General features: G+C 50.3%; 1 protein-coding gene across 3 annotated transcripts in view; it reads left to right on the top strand.

The window, feature by feature from the left end:
* PRKCA (protein kinase C alpha) overlaps positions 1 to 12,698 on the top strand; it is a 405,570-nt gene extending 392,872 nt beyond the window's left edge. For 2 of the 3 annotated variants that reach the window (XM_044746178.2, XM_070483469.1), the window contains one exon: positions 6,098 to 12,698. In XM_044746178.2, the coding sequence (XP_044602113.1) occupies positions 6,098 to 6,262 (165 nt within the window). In that variant the 3' untranslated portion in view covers positions 6,263 to 12,698. Of the gene's footprint in view, positions 1 to 874; positions 923 to 6,097 lie in introns of all 3 variants that reach the window. The other variant, XM_014848021.3, reaches the window with a different exon arrangement.
* Positions 12,699 to 19,304: the final 6,606 nt, after the last annotated feature.

The raw sequence follows: 19,304 nt of genomic DNA, 5'->3' as shown, positions 1-19,304 counted from the left end.
ATTATCAATATAAATAAGTAGCTCTATTGCAAGCCTCAGGGAGCTCCAGTGGTGAGTGACAGGATGAATGCAGACCCTATGTGCCTCACATGGTGTGAATTGACACGTTCCCGTTGTCAGAAGTGAGGGTCTCTGACAGTGATGGTCATTACAACAACTTTTCTTGGAAAAGGAGCCTTGAATCCTCTAAAACTGGCCATTAGTGTAAAGAGAGACCAAAAGGAGTGCATGCTTTTATCCCATCGAATACAGCCCAGGATAAGCCGGGACTTTGCCCTTATGTACACAGGGCTCTCGCACTTGCAAGAATCCACTTGTTTAGTGTCTGGCTTGTAGCCTGTGTCTAACAAAAAAACCAGCTTCCTCCGAACCAGAACTGGCCCTGTCTGAGATACACTCTCAGGCCACAGCTGAGATGAGTCCTGTTTAAGTCCATCTGAGAAACCATAGCCTGGCTCGTCTCTCACCACAGGGGATGTTGGCGGGAGGTGAAGGAGGTCCCAACTCTTTTTTAAAAATGATTATTAAAATCCTCTCTCTCTGTGGTGAAGCAGACAGTTAAGCAGTAGAGAAGGACAGAAAATGAAAAGACCACGTCTCCCACTCCCCAATTACTGGTCTCGCTATTCACTGTCTTTTCTGCAGCCTTCCAGAAAGTTGTATGCATGTGTGAGCATATACACAAGCGAGGATGTAGCACACATTCTGTCCTGCACTCTGCATCTTTCGCACAGTGATATTTCTCAGAGGTGTTTCCACGTCAGCTCACGTGGGTTTGTGGCATCCCTTACACGGGCCATTCCGATTCTTGAGTTCCGAGGCCACGCACTGACTGTTTGCCAAATATTCTCCTCTGTCCATTCTTATTCTCCAGACTTTCTGTACCAAAATGCACTGGCTTCAGTGGGCATCCAGGCCTTCGGTGAGCATATTTCCAGAACTTTGGGTGACTAAAAGAGCAAACTAACCTCACTCTCTAACCCTGAGCGTGTGCCCCTGCTTGTGTTGGTCATGCACGGGGACCATTCTCAGAGCATGCTGATCTTCTTAGAAACGGCAGACCCACGGCTGCCACCCGGTGCCCACCCCCTCACTGGGTGGTTCCCAAGAGGCCCAATGCAGAATGCACCCACTCATTTCTACCACTGGTTATTTAATTAATTGAAGACAGTCCACAGCCGTGAGTCGGGGAGCCATGTGCAGACCTTGGTGTTCTTACTAATACACCCCACTAGGACCACGGCACAGTGCTATGGTCAGCCCCCAAAACCGGGACTAGAAATACAGGTAACGGCTCCCCGAAGATGAAACACATGCTTCTGTATCTGGTAATTGGCAGAGATGGTCCCCACCTTTGTAAGTTTCCTTTCTCCTTAGTTTTGCAACATACCTTTCCTCCTGGTTTGTTCCATGCTCCTAAGTTTGGTTTGGTTTTGCTTTGGCAAATGGCAGTGTTTTTGAGCTACTCATACTCACCCTAATTCCCACGCCAGCGACCATGGGGTTAGATTCCACATGACTGAGACACCAAGGTAAAGGGCAGGATTGAGGCCAGCACACATGTGCTCCATTCTCAGCCTCTCACAGGTAGGAGTCAGCTGAGAAGCCGACTTCTGTGCTGAGGCTCAGGCTCCTCCCCCTCACCTGGAGTGCAGAGGGGCCAGAGTGGACCGTTTGCCACACAGGGCTCTGGAGCGGGGAGCTTTGCATCCCAAACTCTACCCGCCATCTGTGCCTGGTCACATCTTTACCATGCCTGATTTTTCCTGCTGCATTTTATTAATGGGTGATTTTTACCTAATGGGTAGGAATGTCCAAACAACCAAGGAGTTAAGTCCTGAATCCAGAGCTAAGGAAGGGAGCACATTATTCATAGTGTTCATTCCTGCCTCGCGTATCGCTCACATGCCTTTGACATGCCGGGCGCTTGCTGCACATGTTGCACCTCGGGTCTACATCCTGCCTGATCACCCAGAAGGGGTTGCGTGCACACTACGGCCTTGGGAGGTGGATGTTCACATCCCTGTTTTATCTTTACAGAGGGGCAGTGAGTTGCCCGAAACTGTATCCTGGGCTTTTGCCCTTGGTGCTTTTCACCCTGCTATGCCTTTCGTTTGTCCCTTGGGTGGCAAACACAGCCCTATGGGCACAGACGTCATCGGGTCTCAGAGAACACCGGCGGAACTGTCTGGGCTCAAACACTGGCCCAGCCGAGTTTGGGCTGCCTCCTGCTGTCCTCCCGTGCATCTTTGTCCCACACCAGTTGTGTGGTGCATCACATCCAAGATGGCCAAAGCCTCACCTGGGGAAAGGTGCAGGTGGCCTTTGGAGGTGAGGGCAGTGCACCTCCGCTGTGGCCTTTGGCTCACAAGTAGCAAATGCTCCCTTTAGCTGCAGTGCATTATCAGGTGGCCTAGAGCTCAGAGGCCATGGACCATCCAAACCCGAGTGTCATCACAGCCTGTGGCAGAGGCTGCCCTCATAGTGGCCGTGGTTATAACCTTCCCACTTCATCCCTGAGGGGCACTGGCAGGATGTCTGCAGTCAGGCCAGCTTCACTTTTCACTCACACCGTCATTCCTTCACTTGCTTGTTCATACATTCTCCGGTACCACTAGGTGCCCCCTGAACCCTTCAGTTCTGTGCCTCTTCTTGCTCCCTCTCGCATCCAAGATGGCACCTGAGGCCCAGTGCCCACCAAGCTGATGGTTATGCGTAAGGTTGGCTCATAAGTGGTAGGAAGAATCTTTTCTATGTTAAAAATGCAATAGCTTGTTGAAGCCATTGTCTGTCTTCTCCCCAGGGGTCCGAAGAGCACAGATGTTCATTATCCTTTGGGTAGGGTGGTGGAATGAGAAGAGTTGCAGTTCTCCATAGAAACGTCTTGAAAAACAAGTAGTTCAAGATCTTCTCCAATTTGATTTACAGGGGATTGTCTATTTCTGGGCCTAATTTCGCTGAGAGTTGTGGAGGGTTCATTTTTAAAGCACTGAGAGACCCTCCGCAGTGGAAAAATAAGCACTATTTCTGATAGTACCGAATCTGTGGTAAAAATAGCTGTGCTTCCCCACCCCCTGGTGGGAGGGAAGCAACTTCTTTCTGTTATGATCTCCCTCCGAATACAAAGTCCTTCTGAGCCTTGGATCTCAGATTTGAGCCTCCAGCTCTTCCAGGGCTTTCTTCCCCATGGCCTGCTAAAATAATTGCGTGATTCTCCCTTGGCTCTGTAGTCAGTAGCAGCCATAGCATGAGCCTTTGAGCAAAGAGGGTTTCTCCTCCATGAGTTGCAGTGCTCGGCTTTACAAGCTGTGGCAGCCCTTCAGAGTAAGCCTCCTCTGCACACCAGCTTGAGAATTTCCTGTCCTCGAGCTCCGTCCCCGTCCCCAGCCTCCTCAGGGTTGATGTTTATGTGGCCCCCTTTTTGGATCTTGGGAACTCTTCTCTTAGCTTGTTTTGTTATTTTTCTTTGGCAGGTAAGCCATGGCTTTTGGAACTTCTCATTGGACTATGATTTAAGAATACCGTAAAGATGGTACTCAAAAGGTCAAACCTTTGCAATCTTCACAGAATAGATTGACAAATCCAGAGAGAGATAAAATCTCCAGCTTGGAGAGACATATTTCACCTTGGCTTGCCTTCCTCTTCCTTTTAGAGACTTTACCTTCTTTTATTTTTTTCTGAGAAATTCCTTCTTGCTCATCTTTGCATGGTTAGTGAGTAGCAAAAGAAATGCAAATGATCTCTTTTTAAGGGAGCACATGTCCCAGCCTCTGGGAGTAGATTCACTTGAAATCTTCCAGGCAATGGGTGTAGATTAATCAGGTTCCCAAAGGACGTTCTCCTGCAAGCCGACTCTGCCGAGGCTATAGCACTTGCTTACAATACGTTTTACATTGGATCTCCGTCCTCTGCTCTCAGATATGGCTGTTCTTGCCTTGTTTAGCCTCCACGTTTTCCCTCACAATGACCTTGCATTACAGTCTTGGTCTGTCCCAGGGTTTCTCAACAATAGCACTGTTGACAGTCGAGACCAACAGTGCTTTGTGTGGGGGTTGTCTTGTGCATTGCAGGATGTTTAGCAGCGTCCCTGCCCTCTACCACTAGAGCCAGTAGCACACCCTGCCCAAGTCGTGACAACCAAAAATGAATTCAGACATTGCCAAATGTGCCCCCAGGGTGGGGAGTGGGGTATAAGATCGTCCCAGGTTGACAGCCACTGGTCCATCCAAAGGAGGGCTATTTCTTTAGCTGTTAGCATCATCACAGCAGGGTCTGAATGTGGTGCCCCATGGAAGCTAGTTCCTGTTGTTGGTTGGTTTTACTGATGAATCAAGTGCAGATACCTGGTTAATTCTTGGGATGAAACATTATGCCCTTCTTCCTTCTTTGAAGAATCTTTTGACTGGTTCAGATTGGCCTGTGCATGAGGGGAAATGCAAATTGCAGGCTCTGCTTCTGCTGACCTTTGCTCCAAAGGCACTTTATGCTCTTCCGGGAAAAGCACCATGGAGACGTGGAGTGAGAGCTCCGCCATCCGCATGTGGGAGGCAGGACCCACGTGATGAGCAGGCCTAACAGTCAGTGTGGCCTCAACAGAGTGACTGGAAGGGCCCAAACAATCCCCCAACACACGCGTCGCCCACATACGCAACCCCCAGTCACTGGTCTGAACTCTCCTCCAGTCAAGAGCGGGAGGTCGCTTATGAAAATGAAAACAACCCCAGCAAGCAAAGCTATCAGTGATGAAGACCTTACCTTGAATTTATGACGTGCTTTCCACCGCGACAGGTGCTTAGGAGCAGGCTTTATTTGATGATAAGAGAGTGGAAAAACGTAATGAAACTAGATTCTAAAGGAAATCTTCCCGAAGATGGGGAAGAGATGTGAAAGGAGGGGAGAAAGTACGACCCATGAGACTAAGCCACCCTTACAGAAATAACAGTGATGTGTACTGAGCTCTCACCATGTGCTGGGGTCTGTACAAAACACTGCATATCCAGCCTTCGTAACAGCCTAGGGAGGGAGGTATTCTCCCCATTTTACAGATGAGGGAATAGGGTGGACCCCCCTTCACAGTTTATCTAGAGCTATCCTCTTAAAGATCCAGGGATACATGGCTGGTGTAAAACTTCTGCTCATTCAGAATTCATGTCGTCCTGTGGTACCAACAGGGAAAAGGGCGATCACCTGCAACATGTGGGGAATCGTGGCTTGTGTCACCAGTGCACCTCCCAGCGTTCCCTGAGAGTCACCTTGGGGACTTTAACATGCCACCAGCCTTCTGGGTGACTGGGAAAGTAAGGAGGACACAGTGCTGCTTAAGCTGCTGTGTTTCTCAGAGCCCACCCTGGTGTACTCTGGAGGAGGGGAACATCCAAGACAGACAGCAGACTTGGCTGTGCCTCCTCAGGCACCTGTGCAAACCTCTCCAGCCTGAGCCCACTCAGCAAAGGAACTCCGTGTCGACCTGTCTGCTGGTTGACCAGACGTGTCTAGATCTGCTGATGCCCAGCTGAGCCCAAGGGTGAATGTCCCAACCTGGCCACCACGCACACCTCAATATTGAAGATTACTGTAGGGGCTGAGGTTTTTAGAACATCCCAGTTGGAAGACAAGAATAACACAGCTTTTATTTTATCACAAATGTTGTTGCAAAGAACCAGATGTAGGGCAGTCATCTCAACCTCTCGGTTCAGGGGTAACTGCCTGCATTCCCACTTGACATCCTGGCCCTTCGACAGGGAACCATGAGCATGGCCCGTGCGTGTGGCATCCGTGCTCATTGCCCTGCTTGCTCTGTGAGGTGGAAGGGAACTAGAAGAGGCTGTCTTCTTGTCACTACCTTCCTGCCAATGGTGCATTTCCACCCAGGCTTTTAGTTCCAGGGGTATTTGAGGATGTACAGCTGAGTGACTCTCCCTTGTTGTTTGCTCTGTCTGGCTTGTGAATCCAGTAGGCCTGCAAGTCCTCCAGAATTCTTTCCGTCTAACCAGCCCCGATTCCCGCCGGCCGTGCTCCTCCCTGCCCAGGGCTCTCCGAGCTGCGCCCTGTGTGTTGTATTTACTGACCTTTCCTCCTGTTTCTTTTTTCCCCACAGTGTGGCAAAGGAGCAGAAAACTTCGACAAGTTCTTCACACGAGGGCAACCCGTGTTAACGCCGCCTGATCAGCTGGTCATTGCTAACATAGATCAGTCTGATTTTGAAGGGTTCTCGTATGTCAACCCCCAGTTTCTGCACCCCATCTTACAAAGCGCAGTATGAAACTCATCAAGGAGAACAAACGCATCCCCAGCCCCCAGGACCCCCTACCCCCAGCAGTGGGAAATGATCCTTCACCCTAAAATTTTAAGGCCATGGCCTTGTTTCTTGTTCCAGATGGAGGCCTGAAAATTGTAGGGTTATTAGTCCAAATGTGATCAACTGTTCAGGGTCTCTCTCTCACAACCAAGAACGTTATCTTAGTGGAAGATGATACAATGTGCAGTGTCCAGTTTAATTATGTAGAAGTCACATCTGGCTGTAGGTTAACCCTTCCTAGAAAGCAGACACTCTTGCCCCTTTTTTGGTACGATTTGATATATTTTCCGTGCCCTCTGTCAATTTTCACCGTTGAGATCCCTCAGGCAGAGTGATAAAGTGAACCTGCCCCCGTCCAGTTGGCTGGAAGCGTGTCCAGCCAAGCCAAGACATCTTGGAATTGAAAGAACAGGGCACCCAGAGGGTGGTGAGCAAGGCGGGACTGGGGGCGGGGAGGCTTCAAAATGCCCACTGCTTGCGTTCTCTGCCTCGAGGGAAACAGTCCCTGGAATCTGAGAGGCCAGGAGGAATCTAGTCCTACTGGCGAGTCATTTGCCAGCTCGCCGTTCCCAGACGTTGACAGTTGTAACCCAATCATGGTCCAGCGGTTACCAGTTTAAAAAAAGAGAGAAAGAAAGCCTCAAATGAGCGTTCGGTGAATCTGTCATCTTGTACCCTACTTGGTTGATAACTATCTTGATACTTGCATTTCTTTTTAAGAGGCCAAATCTTCTAAGGACTTTGCTAAATGAGCATGTGAAATCATTTCAGATCAAGGAAAAAACCAGTGTGTATGTCTGTTCGTTTTAATCTCTGGGAGATTATTCTGCGATCCAGGGTGCCATCAGCAATCATGCCACTACTCACAAGTGTCATTAGCCAACCTCCCCCCCCACCACACTCCCTACTTCCTGAGAAGCTGAAGTGTACGCCCATCCCCTTTTGTACTTATTTATTTAACAAGCTGCAGTATCGTTTATGAGAGTACGATGTACAGTAACTTAATCAAGTGTTGACTCGAGCATCTGTCTCTGTTGACTGGTCTCCCCCCTACGCCCAGCCCTTGACATCCACTTAGGGCTGAAAACCAAGGCAGTCTTAGTTCCCATTTCAGTTCATTTGGAATGACACACCTGGAGCTGTATAATCAGGAAAACTGGATAGCATATCAGCTCAAAGATGTTTTATTGCTAGAAGGATTTTAATATGTTTTGCAAATGCATCATGCAATGAATTTTGCATGTTTATAATAAATCTTAAGTGAATCTATATTATTGATATAATCGTATCAAGTATAAAGAGAGTATTATAATAATTTTATAAGACACAACTGTGCTATATTTGTGTAAAGCTCTTCTTTCTAACCGGCTTTTTATGATTTTTAGCTTAATTCTTCGCTGCCGTGCTACCCCACCCCGCGCATACCCTGCATATTGGCACTGTATCAGATATATTAATTTTTTACCATAGACCTAACTTTGAAAATGAATGGTTACTTTACATGATCCATTAGGCTTAAATATATGTATATAAATATTTGATTCTACCTGCAAACAAAAGTTTTGTTTTGGGGGATTATTTTTGGGACGAGACTCTTAACCTCCTAACGCCATCTTCTGGTTCCTACGCCGCTCTTCCTCTTGGGGACCACGGGAAGTGTTTGACTCCGGGATGGCTGGTATGTGTCATCCCAGCCCCCCAGGCTGGAATCTGTTTTGTTCCTCCTTCCAGCCTTGTTACTGTTAGTGACTTGGGGTGGGAGGGACAGGAAGACGCCCTTCCTGGTATGTGCTCGAGGACCCCAGAAGCACGCTGCCCGACTGCTGGCCCTGAACGACCAGCTGTTTGCTCCAGCGCAGACAGACTTCCTGAGACGGACGGTCCTGCGGCCCTGGGTGGAGCCAGCCCTGGAGCCACGGGCAGACTCTCTTTTGAGCCTGCAGATTTTCTCCCAGCCTTGAGAGAACTGGCCTTTCCCGTCTTGTGAGGAGCCTTCTGTGGGACACCATCCTATTGTGAGGTCCTCAGAGGAGCCAGCCTTCTACACAGGAGGGAAATGCCCAATGGGAGCAGCTGTCTCTCCTCCCAGAGGGCAGCTCTGTTTCCCCTCTTTCCCACGGGCGTCTCCCAGCTCAGCACCACCTCGTTTTTACTTGCTGGCTGTTTGCCTGAAATTCTTGTAACGCACGACCCCAGAAAGGGCTTTCAGGTGAGAGGCATGGGCTGTCCTGGACACCGTCAACTGGAGGAAGAGAGAGAGTGGGTGTGGGTCAGACGACTTCTCCATCTTTTAGGGACTGTGGACTTCAAAACTCAGAAGGGGCCCCTGCACAACCAGAGCTGCAGTCCTGCTGGTTGGTGCACGTTTTGGGGACGCTTCCTCCCCAGGTGCACCTGATTCAGGGTGACAGAAAAGGAACCAGTTTATAGAAAGAGCCTGGAGAGAAAAGGGCCAGGGCCAGTAACCCACCCTGCCCCCGAATGGAGCTCCAGCAGAACCGATCCCCAGCCAAGCCCCTAGAGGTGAAGAAAGTTCCAGAAAGGAACACAGAGGGTTGTGGACCGGTTGTTCCAGAGCCCCATGCTGCCTGCTTGTTTTAAGCAAGCAGCGGGCTCCGGCTCTCCCTCAAACAGCCAACACATTTCCAAATTATTCCTATTTCTCTAGGAAACATTCAACATCGCAGCCAGCTTGTGTTCTTTCAGAATGTGTGGCCAGGTTTTAAAAGAAAATGCCCTGACGGTGGAGCCCAGCATTCTGTCCAAGGGACGGCAGGCTCGAGCACAAACCTGGGGGGCAGCAGTAAAAATCAGGGCCCGGTGAAGTGTTTCTACAGTGTAGCCTGGTCTGTGCGTTGCTGTGCACTGAATTTGATGAAGGTTAATGCTTTGAAGAGCTGAGCAGCCCGAGACAGTCATTGCTGAAAGGATAAATCATGTGGGAAAAGGTTAACCACTGTTAGCCACAGGAGCGATTTGTGAAATTCTCTGGCACTGTCCCAGTCACTTATGGGCGTTGTGTAAAACAGAACAGTGGGGAGGGGGCTGCCCTTCTAACTGCAGCAGCCCTGTTAGAGGCCGGAATGGGGAGGACGCCTTGAAGGGTCAGGTCACCGGAGGACTCTAGGAAATACCAGCCCCTGAGCACTGCCCATCTCACTGGGGCCTGTGGAGGTCCGGCCGCCTGGCAGGATCTAGCACAGTCTGAGTCTCCATCAGACTCACTGGTCCGTGACTCCAAAAAGCCATTCAAATTGGCTTGCATTATTTTCCCTTGGAAGGTGGCCACTGATCAGCGGTGGAAGCTCCCTCTGAGGCTGCAGGCCGCTGGGTTGGCAGCCTTCTCCTGGCATCTCGTCTAAAGCCATTAGTTGCTTGGTTTGAATGGAAGAAACTGGAGTGTGCTGCCAATTGCAACCCTCAGAGGTTAATGGGAGGTTCACCCAAGGCAAGAACTAATTCAAAGGTCTGTACGAAACCCCAGGAACCGAAATGGTTGCTCTTCAGCACATCTACTTCCCTCTTATCCTCGTGACAAGTTAGTGCAGACTCCCTGCCTTCGCTTATGAGATATGTCAGGCTTGCTTATTGGGAATTTTGGTAGAAAATCAGAAGGTTGAGAGCTCTTTGGAAACTTGACCTGAGACAGTCATTGAAAGATTATGAAAGATCGAGATGAATGCAAGCCCGAAAACGATCGTTGAGCACCTCTCTGAGCTCCAGTTCTTGGCAGAGCGTGATGACTTGCTGGAATGAGGGTGCAGACCCCAAGAGAACCACCTGTTGATGTTCTGAGAAGGGAGAGGTCAGTGGAGGCTAAAGTCGGCAAGGAGTTTCGAGAAGAGCAGAGTTTGAGTGTGTCTGGAAGGATGCTTGCAGTAGGAGAAAGCAGGAAGGGAGGCGAAGGAGAGGGCATCTTGGTAAGGAAGCTGCTGCCATTTTTAATGGCTTTCACTTGGAGGTCATTGGTGCAGGTGAAAGTCACCGTCTGCTGGTCCTTGAGAGCGAGTTTATTGTCAGGGATACAGTCTATTCCTCCCCAGAAAGCATCTCCCAAATGCCAGCAGCATCCTCACCAGCTGCTAGAAGCCCCCTTCCCCTCCCTACCTTGACATGACTCAGAATTCCTTGGTTCCCTGGGCAGAGCCAAATCCTCTAGCCTACCCTGGAAGCCAGTAGGTTCCCAGCCATTTGTGGCTTCCTGTTGAGAATTATGGCAGCTGGGGATGGATGGAGAAGTTGCAAAAACAACTAACACTGCAGTTCCCACCTGATTCCACTTAGCAGGAGAACTTTGAGCTTTTTGCTGGGGTTTGTTTTCTCAGTACTGAAGGAGGAGGAGGAAAGTGAGAGTCTTCTGTTTTTAAAAGCCTCAGAAAGGCAACACCATGTGTCAGTCATTTTCTCACTTTGGTCTTATGAAGTCACCTATTTCTTGTGTGTGTATATCACACCGTTCCCTGTTTCTTTAAACCCAGCAAGGGCAGGAGTGCCTGTTCTCCCGCTGAGCACGCTGAACAGTCATGACCATCAAATGGACACTGAGCCAGGGTCCCAAAGGAGGATGACCGTAAGGGTTACAGGAACAGCAAAGGCATGACAGTTATAGTGAAGGAAAAGGATGCTCTGGTTATTAGTGACTACACACTAATTTGTCAAGGAGTGTTGGGAAATATTTTTAAAAATCATTTTCCTCGAGCTGCTTGGTTACATATCATGAAATATACCAGGCTGTAAACACTTCTGTCATTTCCCATTTGGGCTGATCCCACAAATCTAGGGAATGTTACATATTTCTGCTGTTAGAAGACACAGAAAAATGGAAAAGGTTACCTGAGTTATGCATGGAGGAACAGTCGTCTGGAAATGGTGTCAGCCACGATTCTGTCAATTCCATAATGGAAGGGACCCGTTGGGAGGGTGGAAAGTGGTGAGCACTTAGTATCCATGTAATCATGTGTCAGGTAATAACCGTGTAGGTCGAACTCAGTAGTCAAACAGCCTTACACTGACCCTACACCATGGCCCGCAAGTTCCAAAGACTTTTTTTAAAACTTAAGAATTAATTTGTTAATTCCAATAGAACAACTGAATATACTGGGCTATTTGTACTTTTTTATAGAGAACTTTAATAACTCAATTCTTTAAAAATAAGTTTTTAAAATAAAACTGACGATTTCATAAGATTCCAATCACATGGAGCCTTTAGGAGGACTCAACTGGGGTCAACTAGAGCACCCCTGACCTGCACTCCCAGTGCAGGATTTTCCCATGCCTGTGGAGTATGGAGTCCACATCAGAATGACTGGATGTTCAGGTGGAACGTGTTGGCTGACTGATGCCCTCTGTTTTTAATAGACACTGGGGACAACTCTCTAAGGTCTAGAAACTTTCAGACCAGAGGAAAGATGGCTTTATTGTTCCCCTTCAAGAAGCAGCCCTAGGATAGCATTCCTGGGGGTCCCCGGGACCCCTTTCCTTACTCTATGAGGCTCTGTGACCACCTTTGGCTTTGGGGGAAGGGCACTGTCTCAGCTCTGTCTGTAGTCTCCGTGGGTCCCCAGGTCCCTCACAGTCAGTGAAAATTCAGAGATGCCCTACAAGGATTTTGCCCACTGGGCAATTCAGAAATCCTTCAGTCTCCCCAAGAAAGGAGAGGCGGCAGCAGAGGTGCCCGCTGGCGTCTGTTTCACAGCTGTCTCTCATGCGAGGAGACAGGACCCTACTTTTCAGAAAATAGGGATCAAGTCCACTTTCTAAGACCCTTTTTTCTAAAATAAGACAAAAGATGGCTTTGCGTTTTCTGATTAAACAACTGTGTCTTTGTCTCCTCTGCTTAGCTTCAGGGGTATTTATTCCTGTGATCGTTCGTAGATTTTTGTTGATGCTCTTCCTGGAAGAATGTGAGTCTTTCCTCGAGGAGATTAGTGGATTCTTCAAAATCCTATGTGAAGGCAGTTATCCTTTTGAGTCTAAATGATCTAAAAATTCACCTCACTTCCCTTCTGTTAGGGTCTTCCAGAATATCTTTTATAGAGGGTCAAAAACATTTGAAATCATTGCTTTTGCTTCATGATTTTTTTTTTATGAAGGACATGCCACGTTTAAACCATTAATTGAAAAGCGTCATATAAGACCCCAAATTTGTACAGAGGAGAAAGTGGAGGGGAGGGAGGTTGAGGTTTTCCTTTGGTTTAAGCACCTCCTGACAGGACGTAGATGCCATTCAACGGTCAGATAACATTTGGTTTTTAGCAGGCGCGATGGGTGTGTAAATTACCGCGTTGCTTCCCTCACGGCGTATGACCTCTAATCTTTGTTTGCATGATATGCTTTGTTAGATACATTAATTGTAGTTTGGAAGCAAGTGTGTATGAATAAAGATAACGATCATTCCTTAGTGACTTGGTCTCGTTTGCATCTTTTGTGGCACTGCAGTTACTTTTCATCAGATGTTCATCTCGTAGCCTCTGACTCTGTCACACTGTGCAGAGCATGTCATCTTCCCCCCTTGTTACACACGCCTCTCCATTTAAGTTCACATTTTTTTCTTAAAATACTTCATTCTTTGCATTGAAGCCAAAACAGTTTACTGGGCTAAAGTAGCGGCAGGTTATCCCTTTGTTCGTTTATCGGCCGTTCCTGGAGCACCTGCTCGGGGCCGGGAGTGGTGCAGGCACTGGGAGCGTGTGGAGAGGAAGGCCAGGGCCCCTGCCTACAAGGAGCTTACGTCCTTGCACCCCAAACTGCACCCCCAAACTGAGGGGTGCCCCCAAGGATGGAAGATCCCCTTCCACTGAAAGGAGGATTCCTAGAAGGAAGCCAGCTCAAATCTTGGGACTTTATCTCCAGAAATAGACATTTTTCACACATCCTGTTGGCTGCACTCTGGACTCAGCTTCAGGACTGTCACCGGTTTTAGTGTCAGCGGCCTCATCCTGTATTTATTTATTCATGAGTGAGAAATCAGGGAAATCTTTAAATGTGGAACAGGTAGGAAACATTCCAAAACACCCAGTGTCTTAAAACTCAACACTCTTGAGGGGATTCGCCTCAAAAAGGATTAAAAACCACCAACAGCAAAAATATCCCTACCTCTGAAAGCCGAGGGTCGGCTTTCGCCAGGTTCAGCTCTGCATGCTGCCTCACTCTTTTGGGGGCTGCCCTCCCCTCATGCTCACAGCTTTATCCCAATGCCGCCTCCCTCCCTCCCCACCCGCAGCCCCCTAGTCCTGCCCCTCCCAGCGTGCTCTGCATCCACATTGCTTTCCTGCATCCCTTCCCTCGAGGCCTTGCTCCCAGCCCACTTAGCAAATTATCAGATACTAGTGGTGTCCACTGGGTTAGTGTCCCATCCCCAAGCCGCTGTGGCCACACCTGAGCCCCTGGCAGTTAAGGGTCTTTCAGCTGCCATTGCAAGGGCCAGTGGAAGAGTTATTTGGAGGAAGAATGAAGAGCACGATGAGGACCCTCAGAGCAGTGCGTGGTCGCTGGCTCCTGGGCTGGCCCTGAACTTGGCCCTGGGCCCGTTCCTCTTACATATGTATGTGGCTGGTGGCTATTCCTCACATTGCCTAGCAGAATAGCACTAACAAGACGGGCTTAAAATGGCTTTTGAGCACACCCTCATCTTCCACCAGTGTGCTGTTTTCTTTTCCATGAGTCTAGTTCAGCTCTGCATTTGATTTTATTTCCTTTTTCCTGCAATGCAGCCCGGAGCACAGTGGGTCATCCTGCACAGATCAGCATCGTCAGAAGCAGCTGGGCTGGGAGGGCCTGAGTCTGCCCACCATGGTTTACTCCTGTGGGGGACCCCAGAGGCCCAGTAAGATGAAACAAGGCTGGTCCTCTCAGCCCCATGGAGGCCGAGGGGATGACCTGAGCACCAGGAGGTGGACAGGCAGCCCCGTCAGGACTTGACAAACTGCCAGTCTCAGAACTGAAGCTCCCTGCAGTCCCTGGAAGCCTGTGCCTTCCTCTCCCCCACACACCTGACACCTGTGACATTGGGGAGCCTCTGGTGGGCCGGCCGCCCATCACTGAGTCAACTCAGAAGGTCTTTCAGCTTGACGTGGTCCCTGCACTCAGGCACACACATCCTCCTCTTCATCCCAGGTTCTCGCCTCGGCCCGGCACCGACACCACCTCCTCTGCATACGTCAACACCCATTTTCTTCTCCCCACCCCGCACTCCTTCACGCCTGTGTGTCCATCTCTGAAGAGGCAGCATACGTGGCGGTTAAGAGCAAAACTCTGCAGCCCACACTGCCTGGTGTCCCAGTTGGTAGTTGTCTGATGGGGGCGAGTGATTTACGCCTCTCTGGGCCTCAGTTTCCTCATCTGTAAAGGAAGATGATAACGTTAGTGGCTCCCTCACAGGGACGTGGTGAGGACTAAAGAATGAGTTCATGTGAAGCGTTAGAACAGAGCCTCCCACGGGGAAAGTGCTGCCTCATCACTAGGGAGGGAAACCACGGCTTGTGGTACCACTAAAACCAAGCAGTGGGCGGTGCCGTGGCAGGAGAATGGCTTAGGGCTTTTCTCTCTTTTAGTCCTTTTGGAGAGAGGGGGCCATGTGTCAGCTGATGAGGGGATTCCCAGTGTGAAGATAATCATCCAGCCAACCTTGGAGTCTAGGAACAGGCTGAGCAGAGATGGGCGGGGACCACAGGCTGGGGATGGTTGTTCTGTAACAGGAATTCATTGTTCACGAAGAGGAGCAGCTGGGCTGCGTAGGAGGGAGACCAGAGGAGCACCTGCCAATGCCCACCTTGCAGCACCCACGGGCCCCACTGTGCCCCACTAGGGGCGGCCAGCAGGTGCCTAGCCACCTGTCGCCACCCCAGCTCTGCTCAGCAAAAACTCACTGGCCCCAGGAGTGTGAGCCCCGGGAGACAGCCCCAAGCCCCATGCACCCCTGGGCTCCAGGGAGCTCCACGCCTGGCCCTGAGCAGCTGCACAGTGGATGTCGGTTGAAAGAATGAGAGCGAACGTGGGGGGACTCAGGCTCTGTCATCCTGGCTGGCAGAGGCTCCTGATCTACATGAACCTGCCCGGAAATTATGGGCAGTGCCCCTGGTGTAGGGGTGGGAGGGCTCCCTAATTGTGTCATTAAGTTGGGAGCTCCCTGGGGCAGGCCCGTGGCTAGGATACAATTTAGGGCACAGGGTCAAGCCCAGGGTCAGCACTTCAGCCATAGAATCCCGGCTTCAGCCAGAGCTGCTGACTGGTCATCGTTTTACCCACCACCCTGTCTGGTCAAGTCCTGGTCACGGCTCACCCTGACTCCCCCAGGAGCCTTCTAACTGGTCTAGCCCCTGTGCTCAGCCCCTCTGGTCTGCCCCTCCCTGCAGCCGGAGTGAAGTCCAATCCTGCCACATCTCTTCTTGAGAAAGATCAGATGCCCTGCCATGGCTCTGCAGCCCTGTGCAAACTCTCCCCACCTCTGGCATCGTCTGGCCCTATCTGGCCCTACAGTCTCCTGAGTCTTTGGCCTTCCTTCAGTTCCTCAAATGCACTGTCATGTTTCCAAACACAGGGCCTTTGCACCTGCTGTGCCCTCTGCCTGAAACGTCCTTCTTCAAGCCTAGTGAATACCCCCTTACCCTATGTTTCAGCTGAATCGTTAACTCTTGGGGAAACCTTCTTCTTCCTCCCCACCAGCTCATCCCTCCCCTCATCCCCTCACCCACTCACTTAGCACCCACATCCCTTCTCGGTTGCTTTATCATGGCTGCCATTTACCTTTGTTCGTGGGAATATTTGATTGCCTCCCTTAGCAGTTTGCTTCCCAAAATCAGGCACCTTGTTGGGTTGTGGTTGCAACTGTCCTTCCAGGGAGCAGTGCCGTGTGCAACCCAGAGTGGAAGCTCAAAACCAGCCCGCCGTCCAGTACTGGCCTCGCTCCCCTGCTACCCCCGCTCACCTATATCCAGTCCCAACAGGGTCTATCCTAAAGTCACAGTTCTCAAATGGGGGCAGCTTTGCCCCCCAGGGGACATTTGACAATGTCTGGAGACATTTTGGCTTGTCACAACTGAAGGGAGGGGATACTGGCATCTGGGGGGTAAAGGTCAGAGGCCAGGGATGCAGCTGAACATCCCACAACGCACAGGACAGGCCCCACCCCGAGAACGATCGGCCCGAAATGTCAGCGGTGCTGCTGTCGAAAACCATCTTCTAACACCCACTCTGAGTGCTTCCACTCCACGTCCACTGGTCCTCCTGTCTGTCTCCTGGAGGTCACCCTTTGTCCCCCATGGCCCTCTCTGCACGGCAGCCAGCACGGCCTTGTCCAAGCAGTTTCCTTCCCTGCATAAAGCCCTTCAGTGGCTTCCCATCACCCTTAGAATAAAACCCAAACTTCCCCATGGCTACCAGCCTCACACCACCTGGCTCGTGGCACACAGGTCAATGGTCAGGAGGTGAGCTCGGCAAAGTGCTGACTTGTTTATTCTCTCCTTACGTGTGTCCTTTCCCATCAGAATATAGGCTCTGTGACAGGAGCGAGCTTGTCCATCCTGTTCGCTGCTGGAGCCCAGCACCTAGGGCAGGGCCTGGCACGTAGGAGGGGCTCCAAAGAATGTTTGTTGAATGAGTGAATGAATGAATGTATCCCAAGATCGCTCTGAGTCCAGCAAGGTGTGACCCAAACCATTGCTGTGCCATGGCCCGAGCCTCGAGTGTTCACAAACTAATTAAGGAGACGAGATGTACACACAGAGTCAATTAAAGATCAGCTCTCAAACAGCTTTCACAAGCTTCTGCCGGGGAAACCGAGTTCACCGTCTCTGTGCATCGGCCCAGCATCGAGACAAGGGCTGCCTCCGGTTGCTCTTGAGGGATCGGTTAAAGCCCTGAGCTTCTTCTCCGGGCTGTCCTGTGCTCCAGGGGTGAAATTACGGTTCAGCTAAAATGCAGATGCACCCGGGCCGAGGCAAAGGCCAACTATTTCCAAGCCATGTCCCCAACGTGAGAGTGCACATCATGGGGGGCGTGGCTGTGCCTGCGCGGAGGGGGCGAGCAGTGCTTTTGGGTCCAAGAAAGCAGAACTGGAGGTCTCCCCAGGATTCTATTTTTACAAAGCTAAATCGATAAAAGTATTGCAGCAAATCGTATTCCAGGCAAGAGACGGGAAAGTATGTACGCCACAGTTCTGAAGAAATGAAAGAGCCAGTGGCAGCTCAAGGACTCAACAGACGCAGGTGAAAATGGCACAAAAGTGATGCAGATTATTCACACACACACACACACACGCGCGCTGAGTGATGACCCAAAGCGTGCCAGGCACTCTTCTGGTCCCTTTATGTGCGTTTATTCAAAGCCCACAGTGACCACTCGAGGTAGGTCCGATTTGCTGCGCCCATTCTACAGAAGAGGGAAGGGAAGTCTAGAGAGGTTAAATAACAATCCCCGGGTGGGCAACACCGGACTAACAGAGCCAACCGGAAGAGCAGAGACATGAGCCGTGCCAGAGGCCTTCCTGGAGGAGGAGGCAGGGAGGTTGCGGTCTGATGGAGGAAAGGATGAAAGGGGAGGTCACAAACACAAAAAGCCAGTAAATGGGCAGGAGGAGAGGACTAACCCTGATCCAGCACCCGCGGTGTCATTTCAACATAATCATCTCATTGAATCCTCGTGGCACCACTGAGGATTTCCTCCGTTGTTCACATCTTACAGATGGGGAAACTGAGGCCCAAGTTAACTGACCAGCTTCCAGTTACATAACTCCTAAGCAGCACAGTGAGGCTGGGTACCAGGTCTCTCTGACCTTTCTGACCTTGCCATGATCAGGGGACCAAAGAGGCAGCCTGGGTGGGGGGATGTGGGACCTTCCTGGAGGCCTTCTCCCCTTATGACTTCCTTCAAAGCCCACCCCACAACCAAGGGGACGTTACCTTCTCGCACCTGACTATGAGATGATGCCTATGAGACTAGATGCCCTTGTGTGACTGTTTCTGGAAGCTTCTCTCCCACCTTCACCTGACTTTTTTGTGAGCTGTCTGGGTGTGGGTGGAGGGAGAAAAATAGCACTGTGGTTCTCAGAACCCGGCAGGTACCTTTGCAGCCACCCCACCTCGCTGACTTTTCCCTGGAGAGGCCTCGGGGGAAGGAACAAGATGGCAGGGAGCACTGGCTGGTGCGTGGCTCACCCGCCCACACAGAAAAGCCCTGGTGTTGAAACCCCACCCCCAATCCCAAATCAAAAAAATTGGCACTGTGAGAGTGCAGGTGAGTCCTGGGCGGGGGCGGGGGTGGGGAGGGAGTTAAGGCTGGCCGGGTGAGGGAGCATCATCTAGAGGCTAGGAAGCTTGCGAATGAAAGGGCTGATGTCCTCGGAAATGGGCAGCCAGGGAGGACAGGCTGGGCTTGGTTGGGGCAGGAGGCTAGGGCAATGCTTTCACCTTTTAGAAAATTTACCAAAATAACACCTGAACCTTGTAGGTAATACAGATAAGGGAAAGAAAATGCCATCCCCACGATAACCGCTGTCCTGCTGAAACTGCTTGGTGACTTGCTAACTTTAATTATTATTAATTATTTTGTCACCTTTTCGAGACGGAACAGTGAAGCCCTCTTATCAAGCTCCATCGGGCCTTGAAGCTGGCCTTCTAAAGCGGGATCAGAACACCGACACGCACAGGCCTTAAACATTATGTTGTAACTTAAAGCTTATAAATGCACCACCATTCGGAAGGGTTGAGGGTGTCTCGGAGCGGGGTGTCTCTTTCTTGCATGAACTGTACCGGTAATGGTTGACTTAAAATTTCCAATTTGAGTTTATTCGAAGAGAAGCAAAACATTCGCAGAGACCCCTGAATGCAAAGTCCTTTGAGATTTTTGCAGTGTTTTCTAGTCTTTCAGACGGCCTTGCCCACAGCTGGCTCTATAGCCGTTTTGAAAGCTCATCTTTATTATCTTCCTTAAACATTCTATTTTGTGTTCATTACAACAACTCTATCCTTTGCGCTTGTTCATCATCAGTTTATGTGGCATTTGCTTAAAT

This window comes from Equus asinus, chromosome 13 (genome assembly GCF_041296235.1).
Source record: "Equus asinus isolate D_3611 breed Donkey chromosome 13, EquAss-T2T_v2, whole genome shotgun sequence".
NCBI lineage: Eukaryota > Metazoa > Chordata > Mammalia > Perissodactyla > Equidae > Equus > Equus asinus.
This window is presented reverse-complemented; position numbering and strand designations above follow the sequence as displayed.